At 38.5% G+C, this 11,916-nt stretch overlaps 2 protein-coding genes across 2 annotated transcripts; one reads left to right on the forward strand and one right to left on the reverse strand.

Annotated features, from left to right (window-relative positions):
- Positions 1–882: 882 nt before the first annotated feature.
- Positions 883–6,595, forward strand: kti12 (KTI12 chromatin associated homolog). Its single transcript, XM_022216473.2, has 9 exons — positions 883–1,116; positions 2,610–2,661; positions 2,744–2,796; positions 2,877–2,932; positions 3,043–3,122; positions 3,228–3,387; positions 3,484–3,546; positions 5,470–5,538; positions 6,393–6,595. The coding sequence occupies exons 1-9, from the start codon at positions 966–968 to the stop codon at positions 6,534–6,536; spliced, it is 828 nt and encodes a 275-aa protein (XP_022072165.2). The 5' UTR covers positions 883–965; the 3' UTR covers positions 6,537–6,595.
- Positions 6,596–10,110: 3,515 nt separating this feature from the next.
- Positions 10,111–11,829, reverse strand: ch25hl1.1 (cholesterol 25-hydroxylase like 1, tandem duplicate 1). The gene has a single exon (XM_022216465.2). It carries the CDS (start codon positions 11,194–11,196, stop codon positions 10,363–10,365), a length of 834 nt encoding a protein of 277 aa, XP_022072157.1. The 5' UTR covers positions 11,197–11,829; the 3' UTR covers positions 10,111–10,362.
- Positions 11,830–11,916: the final 87 nt, after the last annotated feature.

Below are 11,916 nucleotides of genomic sequence, written 5' to 3' on the forward strand. Positions count from 1 at the left end.
CCTTCTCTCCTACATTACCATGACAACTTCAATGACTCTAGACTTGACTGAGCTGAGAAATAAAGTGTCAAAGCTCAAGGTGAATCCCAAGGGGAATCTATGGGCAACAGGTAAGAAAATTACAGTAAATTGGCAAAAATATTTCATACTTTTGAAAGTCTGTTTATGAGGAATTTGTGTGTTTTGTTCGTGTAGGACATTTCATGGGCAAGAAAAGTGTTGTGGACGACTCCTTTATGGAGTCTGGCTTTGAAAATGTAAACGGTCACGCTGAAGGCAGAGATAATAGACCTCGGCACAGAGTGGAAGATCTGCAGGCACTGCTCATCCAGATGTTGAAAACTGCCCAGCAAACCCAGCGAGAACAGAAACAGGACAGGTTAGTGGTTAATTATTATTATTGTTGTTGTTGCTATGTCTGTTTTTGTGCATTTTGCAACTATTATTGCTATTCTTTATATTGTGTTGATAATTGATATGTGTTTTTTTTATTCTGTTTGTTTGTTTTTTCCCATTCATTTAGAAAAAGAGGAGATCCTGCCTGAGGAACATTTTAACCAGCAGTTGTTGCACCAATCCAATATGACATCCTACTGATGAAGAGAAGAGTTTTAATAAAGAAAGAACTATAAAAAAATTTAAAAAATAGGTTTCTGTGTTTTCAATGTGAAATGTTACACCATGTTGCATGCTGGTTTTCAATTTTTTTTGCCATTACTGATATTCTAAATATACTATTCTTTATTTGTATTTTTTTTAAAAGAGCAACGGATGTAATGGAAGCATGTGTTTAATTTATAAATTAAAGTATTTTCTCACGGTGCTTAACGACTATTAATTTAAGTGAAGAGGGTTTTGGTGCCTCCTATTGGTCGATTTAAAAGTGGTTTTAGTTTGTATTTCCGGGTGGAGGCGGGCAGCAGCGTGCAGTTCAACACATCTCAGGTTAGCTGAAAGCTTCAGTTATGCCCCTAATAGTGATGTGTGGTTACCCCTGTAGTGGCAAAACAACCAGGGCAGAAGAGCTGAAGGGGTATTTTGAAGAGAGCTCTCAACGAAAGGTTCATATTGTTGGAGATAAAGGTCTGGACGTGGAGAAGAACAGTGTTTACGCAGGCAAGTTAAGCTAGCCGCATGCTAATTTAGCTGCTAATTAATGCTTCATGTTGCTGTTTCTGTTATGAACTTTGTGCCCTGCTAGAACATCTTACATTAAACAAGCAGTGTATTGCAGTATATAATAAATCCATGCTGAGGTAACGTTTCCCTCCTCAACAGCTCATCTCTTATTGAAGCAGATTTGTTATTTACGTAATTGTTATGCGACGAATTAAAAACACTCCATGCTGAAGTCTAATGAGAGACTTTCATAAGCCAAGAACGAAATGTGTTTATCTAGGAGTGGGGCCGCATGAAATTAGTGAAGATTTGAACTGGGTTTGGTGTGGGAATGTCTAAACTACTTGTTATAGATTCTCATATTACTCACACATTGGGGTTATAGTAAATTTTGTTGACTTCTGACTACTGTCAACAGTCATGGGTGACAATTTAAAGGAAAACAGGAACCCTTGACCCCTTCAGAGAGAACATCTGGTGGCTCTGTTATGCTGTTAGGGGCATTTTGCTGCCTCCTTAGAGAGAAGGTTGACTGGAAATCAGTCCATAGTTGTTCTTAATGATCACCTTTTCTATGGCGGTGGTCTCCTCCAGGAAGATGCCCCCATCTATGGGGCACATGGGTCGCTGAATGATTTGATAAATCTGATATAATTCATACTCACACCAAAGAAAGATTTTATACCAACATGTTAGTCAGCGCTCTCCAGCACCATCTTTAAAACACCACATGAGTGAATATCTTTTGGCAGAATGGTGTTAAAGAGACTTGGAGAATCAGTGCCAGTGAGCACTGAAGCTGTTGTAGCAAGATGTGGCAGCCCAGCACCTTACTAAGGCACTTTATGTTGGTTTTCCTTTCATTTGTCACCTCATCATTTATGTACTATGGGTAACATTCCTATATGGTTAACAGGAGGAACCTGTTTAAATGTTTTTTAATAGGAGTAGCATGATGTAAACCAAAAAACACAAGTGAATATCAGGAATTCTGTTATGCTGTTTTAGTACAGAGGATAATTGAAAATGATATTGGTGTTAAAGATAGGAAATTACATACTGATTTACCTTGGTTTCTTATTAGATGATTAGTGATATCAACGGATGTGCACAGACTAATGCAAGAGCAGTTAACATTTTAGTTATGTGGGTGAGAACTGTTAAAAACTTTCCAGGAAAGATGCTGTTTAGTATTTGAGGAAGCTTTTATTTTATTTATGAATTCAGTATTGAAAATCCTGTCCATGTGTGATGCTAATTTAATTAACAGCAGCCTATAGTACAATAAAATGTGTTTTCATTGTTAACCTGCTGCTTAATGCTGTGAAACTCATTACAAAAACCTTTGTTGCATTACTAAAACGTGCTTGCATTTGCCAAATTGTCAATATCACCTAGAATTTTGCTTTGAAACGGATTTCTACAAACTAAACATGTATTTTCTTCGGTCAGACATCTGCAGTAACTTGCCTGTGTTTCATATGTTACAGATTCCCAAAAGGAGAAAAATGTTAGAGCATCTCTAAAAGCTGAAGTAGAGCGGTGGGTTTTTCACATTTGTTTTAGGATCAGACTTTCAAATAACATCACAATCCCTTCATGCTAACTTTTGTTTGTTGTTTAGGAAGGTCACCAAAGATGATATCGTTATTTTGGACTCATTAAATTACATTAAAGGTAAATTCTAATGACGCAAGTGTCTCACGCAGACTCTAAATTACTGTTATTTACCTTTAACACTGGACTATTTTCCACAGGGTACCGCTATGAACTGTTCTGTCTCATCAAACATACACAGACACCACACTGCCTGGTAAGCACACTGAAGAAAGCACTTCTAATTACATTTCAGAATACAGAAGTGTTTTCTCATATTACTTTGACAACTCAGACTCAGAAACGACTTGCTGTCTTTTGATGAAGGTGTACTGCTTGACATCAGATGAACAGAGCTCACTATGGAACGCCAGCAGAGAAGCTGCGGAGCAATACGACCAGGAAATGTGAGCAAAAGCACAACACATGCATGTCACCATTACCTTTAATGTTTGTCTTTCGAATACGTTTATTCTTGGTAACTTTCCTTGTGTCTGTTTTGTGTCTTGAAGCTTTGATGCATTAGTTCAGAGATTTGAAGCTCCAGACTCCAGGAACAGATGGGACAGCCCTCTCTTCACCATCCTGAAAGACGACACGCTTCCATTTGAGGCCATTTCTGATGCACTTTTCAAAAGAAAAGCTCCCCCACCGAACCAGTCCACTCAGAGTGTAAGGACGTGTACAGATGCTGTTCATTACAAGCAAACAATATTCAGTACATATCTGCTGTATCACGCTGTCTTTGTTCTTTTTTTCTTTCTGCAGCAACCGTTGTCTTCTGTAAACTTCTTGTACGAGCTGGACAAGATCACACAAGATGTGCTAATGGTAAGTCTTCACATGTACTTATGTGTTCTTTGTTCATTTGTCAGTCACCCGTAGTGCTCCACGATCTTAAAAAATATGAACAGATTCATTTTCTCTACTATATAAATTCTGATATGAAAAAATATGTGAATTTAAGAATAGATTTTGTAGCATCACCATCAAAAACAAAAATAATTTTAGTAAAGTCATTTGGAATCTTTCTCATATTGTAAAAACTGACAAAGACATCCAGTAGTTTTTCTTTTTCAGCTTTGGCAGGCATTCAGGTCCTGCTTTTCACTAATACAAAGCTTTGTGGTGCTCATTAAACCCATTGAGCCTAAAGCTGAGAGTTCTTTGCTCTGTCACATCTATATTTACTGTGGGCTCATTTTTCACCTCTATGGAAGGCAAAAATAGAACTCTTCTGTGCCGTATAACAAAGTTGGGACGAGTTGTAACAGTTAAAACTTGAAAAATGACTGGATTCGGCATGTACAACATTTTACCTTTGCCCTGAAGTTTTACCACTACAGGAAAAATAATTGACTTTCCATCTTATAGATATTTTGCTACTTTGCATTTTATTTCTTTCCATGCTATTTCCATGTTTGTTCTGTGTGCAGTTCCGCCAGCAAGTCCCAGAATTTTTGTCAAATGAATGCTGGTCAGCTTTGAGTCTTTAATAGCTTCCCAGTTGCACGAACTCAGAATGTTTTTTTTTTTTTTTTTTGCAGAATTTGGGGTAAATGTGTTACTTTTTTTGACAATTTTTTTAACACAAGACATGTACAATGATGTGATTTTAATGGAATATCACAAATGGCCCAGGGCTGTCAGAAAGTTCAACAACCAATGATTAACTCTGTTTTGGCAGATTCACGTTGGGATAAATCATGGCCTTTTTTCTTTATTTATGCTTTTTATAAAGGCCTCATGTATTTCAAACTCGCTGGTTGGTTTTTGGCTTCAGAGGTTAAGTGGTAAAGCAAATTCCTTGTATTACCTTGTGGTGGAAACAGCTGAGCTGCCACCAGAGTAGCTGTTTTAGGAAACATCATTCTTTCTGCAGCCAAAATGTTTCCTTACAGGTGATGTTGCATTTCTTTCCCTGCATGTCAACAACCTGAGTCTCATCAGTACAGTAAAAAACAATAAAAAATTTTAAAGTGTGTTCTATTAGATGCTGTGACTAGACATCCACTGATGCCTCTGGACACATCTTCGGTGATGTTCCTGTAATCATCGGGTGTTTCGGGTCTTTCAGCATCAGACACCCTCCTCCAGGCGATCCAGATCAGACCCCAGCTTGTGTCCAGACCGCTAGCTACTATAACTCCATGGCTCTCCTGTCTTGAGCCACAGCCATCTTGAGGCTTTTTCTGCCACTTCGGTGGTTCTTCAGACGTCTGTCCTCTTCTTCTTGTTTGATGACTCCCAAGTTGAAACTTTGAAATCTCTCTAATGTCTCCCATCCATCCGATGTCCCATCAATGCAGCATAAGTAGTAAATCAGAGGAACAGAGGGACAACTTATTAGCAATCAGCAGACAAAAAGCAACAAACAGTCAATCGGTGGCCAGATAACTGCTTATTTGACTACATCTGTGTCTATTTGATGTGCTCTGTATGATCATTACTACTTGTTACTTAGTACTGACCTGGTTTCTGTCCTTGCTTTGATGTAGAGTTCTTTTCCAGCCATTTGCTATGGAGTAAGTTCACTAGATTGCAATATTTTCACTCTTGGGTCAATTTCTGCACATATTTCCTGTAAATGAAAATTAGAGAAGCACATACTTCTGTAATTATGACTTATCAGTTCCTTTTATTCTTTGGACAGATTCCAATTTGCTGGTCTTGTACCTCTGGAGTTATATTCGTCTTTTAAAGCCTTACTGTCTTTATCTAATGTATTTTCTAAATGTAACACTTTTTTTTCAGGCAATTTTTAACACACAGAAGACAAGTGTTCCTGGAGATCTTATCCCAGTTCCAGGTGCTACAGAAAAGATATCCTTTTTATGTATGATTTAAATATCCCCAGTTTGAAACTTTATAATTATTTTCACGTTAAGCAAATCGGAATCAACTTTATTGGGAAAGTATGTGCACCCATAAAAGGACTTCTTGGACAACAGACACAGGTTACTGAAAGGAAAGTAAGTGTTTAACTATTGCATGCGGCTTTAGTTGTGTAAAAGAACATGTTTAATTTAATGTTAAACATGCTGATTTTGATAGTTATTGTTGTGTAATATCAGAATTCCGGGCAGCTGTAACAGTTGGTGACTGCTTTGTGTCGCCTCAATTAAAGTTTGTTGAGTCATTTTAATCCCCTCCCTCCTGAGGGAAGTCACGTTCCCTCACCAGTGGGAGGAAGAGTCCTCTAAATGAAAGGCTTATTAGAAGGGGAAGGTGGATGAATGCATGTCCATTACCAGACTTCAATGAAAGGTTCATCAGCTCAGCGGTGGTAAAGGTCTGGGCTGTAATGACGTGCTGTGGGATGTCTATGGTGGAGAGAGACCAAATTACATAGATTAGTGGATTTTTATTGGAAACTGCACGGTGCTGCACCTTCTCAGAAGCAAACACTTTGATTTTTCTCCTTTGAACATGTTGGTACAAGCAGAAGCGAACTTAAAAGCACATGAGGTTCTGTGCTGGTCAGTCTTTAATGATGGGCGCATAATTGGAATTTGGAATGACGTCAGTAACATTCAGTGCTTGGTGGTGTTTCATTGTGTTGTCCTCCTTCAAGCTTGATACCGTGACCTTAAAATACTTTTGGTGAGTAATCGCTTCCAAAAATGCAACAACTTTTATGCACAAAACAGCTTCATGTCCTTGACCTGATGTTGAACGTGGAGCTCACCAGGAGCATCAACATGGCAGAGCTGCGGAAACTACGACGCCAGTTCATCAGCTACGCCAAGATGCACCCCACAGAGAACACGGGACAGATTGCCAACATGTTTGTTCAGTATTTAAATAAGAGTCTTCACTGAAGTTTTATAGTATTGCTTTTTATTTTATTTTCTGTGAAAAATAAATATATTTAAATATCTGTTTTTGTATTATTGGTCATTTTAGAATGTTACAGTTCAGTTATAAACATGTTTGAACTGAAACACCATGTTTTTTTAATGTGGAGAAACATTTTATTATCCATAATTACATACACGCGATCTCTAGATGCAACAATCAACACAGCTATAATGGAAATCTGTAAAACCAAAAGGAAAAACCATATCTATACTGTATGTTTGACAAGAAATGTGTCTCACTGTGTGGTCTACTGAACTTTACCTCTCAAAAGTTTTTAACATTGTGTGGCCTTCCTTAACCAACAAACTAGATCATCTATGAAAATAACACAGCAAATAAATGAATTTTTGGTCAAGCTGCTATTTCTATCATAAAGAATGAACCTTGAAGCTCAACACAAGATGCACTTAAATAAAACTGTAATATCTGATATTTAACCAAGTATTAAGGATGACAGTTTCATTCATGATTATATTAGTTTGTCTACTTTTGGTCCCTTAAAAGGGGTGGAGGGCACATATATAATGTGCTGTAATTCCTATACCGATTCAATTCAATTTAAAAAAAAAAAACTTTATTTGTCCCCAAGGGGCAATTACAAGACACACAATTATAAACAAAAAGACAAAACAACATTAAAGGGATTTAACATTCACCTGATTTGGATGTACACACGTGGACAAAATTGTTGGTACCCCTCCGTTAAAGAAGGAAAAACCCACAATTCTCACTGAAATCACTTGAAACTCACAAAAGTAACAATAAATAAAAATTTATTGAAAATTAAATAATCAAAAACAGCCATCACTTTTGAATTGTTGATTAACATAATTATTTAAAAAAACAAACTAATGAAACAGGCCTGGACAAAAATGATGGTACCTCTATAAAAGATTGAAAACTATTTGACCAGAGTGACATGATTAACTCAGGTGTGTCATTTAATTGACATCACAGGTGTTTCCAAACTCATAATCAGTCAGTCTGCCTATTTAAAGGGAGACAAGTAGTCACCCTGCTGTTTGGTGAAAAGGTGTGTACCACACTGAACATGGACAACAGAAAGCGAAGGAGAGAATTGTCCCAGGACATCCGAAAAAAATTATAGACAAACATCTTAAAGGTAAAGGCTATAAGACCATCTCTAAACAGCTTGAAGTTCCTGTGACAACAGTGGCTCATATTATTCAGAAGTTCAAGACCCACGGGACAGTAGCCAACCTCCCTGGACGTGGCCGCAAGAGGAAAATTGATGACAAATTGAAGAGACGGATCGTTGGAATTGTATCCAAAGAGCCCAGAGCAACCTCCAAAGAAATTAAAGGTGAACTCCAAGGCCAAGGTACATCAGTGTCAGATCGCACCATTCGTCGTTGTTTGAGCCAAAGTGGACTTCATGGGAGACGACCAAGGAGGACACCACTGCTGAAAAAAACTCATAAAAAAGCCAGACTGGAATTTGCAAAAATGCATGTTGACAAGCCACAAAGCTTCTGGGAGAATGTCCTTTGGACAGATGAGACCAAACTGGAGCTTTTCGGTAAGGCACATCAACTCTATGTTCATAGACTCAAAAACCAAGCATACGAAGAAAAGAACACTGTCCCTACGGTGAAACATGGAGGAGGCTCAGTAATGTTTTGGGGCTGCTTTGCTGCATCTGGCACAGGGTGTCTTGAAAGTGTGCAAGGTACGATGAAATCTGAAGACTATCAAGGCATTCTGGAGAGAAATGTGCTGCCTAGTGTCAGAAAGCTTGGTCTCAGTCGCAGGTCATGGGTCTTCCAACAGGACAATGATCCAAAACACACAGCCAAAAACACCCAAGAATGGCTGAGAGAAAAGCGTTGGACTATTCTAAAGTGGCCTTCTATGAGCCCAGATCTGAATCCCATTGAACATATGTGGAAGGAGCTGAAACATGCCATTTGGAGAAGACACCCATCAAACCTGAGACAACTGGAGCTGTTTGCTCATGAGGAGTGGGCCAAAATACCTGTTGACAGCTGCAGAACGCTCATTGACAAATACAGAAATCGTTTAATTGCAGTGATTGCCTCAAAAGGTTGTGCAACAAAATATTAAGTTATGGGTACCATCATTTTTGTCCAGCCCTATTTCATTAGTTTGTTTTTTTAAATAATTATGTTAATCAACAATTCAGAAGTGATGGCTGATTTTGATTAATTTTCAATAAATTTTTATTTATTGTTACTTTTGTGAGTTTCAAGTGATTTCAGTGAGAATTGTGGGTTTTTCCTTCTTTAACTGAGGGGTACCAACAATTTTGTCCACGTGTGTAAATACCTTCAAACTGAAGCTGAAAGTGTTTATGAAGCTGCCTGTATTTATATACTAAATATCAATCCTTACTTCTGGATATATATTTGCTATTCACAGATTTTTTTTTTGCTGATGTCATTGTTTGAAATGTATCTCAGCATCCAGCCAGAGCTCAGCACTCTGAGGCACTGGTTAGCTTTAATTCTCCGTGTTTTGTACCTGACCTCTGTGTGGCTAGCTCGACAAACAGTACTTGTTTTGTTCTTTCGTGGAATTTGTAAGCCAGTTATTGCTGACTAAAGCTCTAAGATTATTGCCAGAACACCCAACAGCAGGAAGTTGTTCACAGGAATTACAGTCTGCTTTGCTTGCAAGTTCACTGAACAAAAATATGAACACAGCATTTCAGATTTTTATTAAATTCTATTCAGTCATTTTAACATACTAGAATATGTATTTGTTGTTCCAGCAAACAACATCTGTTTTATTGTTTACTTTCATTTTACCAGGAAGTCCCACTGAGATTAGAGATCTCTTTTACAAGGGAGACACTGACATTCCTCCTTCACTGTGTTCTTTACAATACTCTTAAACTCTACAGCAGAATGGGTATCATGAAACAATTATAGACACATTATATTGGACAATGGGCACATGGAGAGTTGGATTATAAGTAAATATCACAGCATAATCAGCATAATGAGGTTGTTGATGCTGGCTGGGGAATGTTTTCCTGAAGGATTTAGTGAACCTGCTGGACATTTTGAGAGACACATTGTCAGATATCAGGAGCATCATGTGACACGTAGCCTCATTATTCTGTCTGAACCAATTTCTTCGATCACAAATGGAGGAATTATGGATATTCGAGTACCTGGCTCAAAGTGATCTTCCAACGTTGCATGCCAAAAGCCTGTTCTTGTCCTTTATGATCTGTGGCGTCGTTTCATTTGAATAAAACTACATTTTAAGGTGTTTTTTTTTTTTTAAATATAGTCACTGGTGAAAATATCTGATCATTGTTCTTTAAAGACACACCTGATTAGATGGATTAATGTAGTGGTTGAGAGTTTGTCACCAGCTGAACAGCTCAAAAGCATCTTGTGAAGACTTTTTGCATGTTACATTTCTGTTTTTGTTCAGTGTATGAAGTTAATGTGACTCCATTGGAGTGTTAAATGAAGACTGATTATGTACATGTGGATAAGATACATATTCCCTTATAAAAGCAGCAGAAACAGTACTGCCAGATTCTTTGTAAACATGACTTTTATTGAAAATATACACATTATAACTAACACTGATAATATGCTGAGACAGCTGCCAAAGAAAAGACACCAGGAAGGAGGCAGAAAGTGCTACACAGTGAGGCAACTGTAATTCAAAGTAGAAAAATAGGAGATTTAACAAATGGGAAAAGAAAGTGACAGTGCAAAGAACATTTTGTCAGACTCACAAAGTCAAAGGAAACAGGAGCGATTATAGAATTACATTCACTTGTGATTATCTTTTTTTCATTTTTTTCCTCAAAGGCATAGCAGTGCCAAAGATTCTGTCCCAGTGGCTGAAGAAAGGAGCAAAGTTACTGTTTGGCTTCTGGTGGTGCATGTCGTGAGCTGGTGCACCACCCAGCAGACCAAAAGGCACCAGGTGGTTCAGGGCCCACGGCAGGTCATAGCCTATGTGGTCTTCTACAGACATCCACAGACTAAAAACTGTGACGGACCACGTGGTCAGTGGGTGGCATCTCAAAAGAATTGGGTCCTGATTGCTCCAGAGTCCCACTGTCATCAGTTCTGGGATGCTGAGGTGCTCGGTCGACCATGAGAAAGGTGCGATGTATTCATGGTGGATGGCATGAATCCAGCGGTACAGCTGTGGATGCTTATGATGCGTGAAATGCCAAATATAATACTGAGTGTCAAACAGCAGGAGCACCGCCAGTCCATCAACAAAGAGCTCATACAGTGTTGGAGCCTGTGGTGGAAGTGCTGGTGGAGTCAGGAAGAACATGCTGATTATCACAGCTGGTAGAACAAAGAAGATGTGGTTGTACATTGCCGTGGAGAAGCTCCTAGCCATCATTCCCAGAGTTGGCTTCCTTCCTGTCTGGATCTTGTACTGGTGGAATAAAGGCACCCGTTCTCCCAAGACGTCCAGGATGGCAAAAGGTATACTGAAGAAGAAATAGCTGGAAAAAGCAAGGAGGACCGGGAAAAAAGGAGATGAGATGAGAGGCAGGTGGTGAAGAAGCAAATAGTCCCAGAATGGCTGCAGGAGACGGTCTGAGGTCCTGGAGGGCAGGAAGTACAGAGGCTGCTCACTGACGTTCAACATGTCTGTGGTGCTGAAGGCTGCTGCTGCTGCTGCTGCTGCAAGTCTTAGATTTAAGACAAAGTTCTGCCTTTTATACTGGAGTTCAACTAAAGGGGCTTTGCTCTCAATCAGACTAGCAGCTTTTTTATTTTTTTCAGCAGGTCAACGAACAAACACTAGCGAGAAGATTAAGAAAACCATTCAGGAACATACATCACATACAAGCTTTGACTAGAACTTTTATCAACCCCAGTGGAGTTTATATTTACTATCAATGCAGGGTTGTTTTACAGAAATTTTAGTGTTTATGAAAAAGTTCATGTGGCACATCGTTAAGAGTTTTGGGCAAATGATCAGAATTGTTTAACATGTTTTCCAACAGAAAGACTTTGATATATCATGCACAACTCAACACTTTTCCATGCTTTCCAGCAGTGTGTACATTTTTTCCTGTGCTGTGAGCTTCCATATTATAAGAGGATTAACCAGGCCAACAAGATTTGAAAGTTGGACCACTTGAGATTATCGTTGAATGTATTCTCTGTGTAAAGTCATCAAATGACCTGCATGTATGCCTTCTTGTATTCACTGTCCTTCTCACTGTTATGTAATTACTTCAGCAGTCAAGACTTATGTAACTGCAATTAAACAGATTTGTAAAATGACCCAATGACCCAAAAAAAAAAAAAAAAAAAAAAAAGAGTGCGAAATCCTCCGATTTAATCCACATCCACTCCTCAG

Source organism: Acanthochromis polyacanthus, chromosome 8, assembly GCF_021347895.1.
Source record: "Acanthochromis polyacanthus isolate Apoly-LR-REF ecotype Palm Island chromosome 8, KAUST_Apoly_ChrSc, whole genome shotgun sequence".
Lineage (NCBI taxonomy): Eukaryota > Metazoa > Chordata > Actinopteri > Pomacentridae > Acanthochromis > Acanthochromis polyacanthus.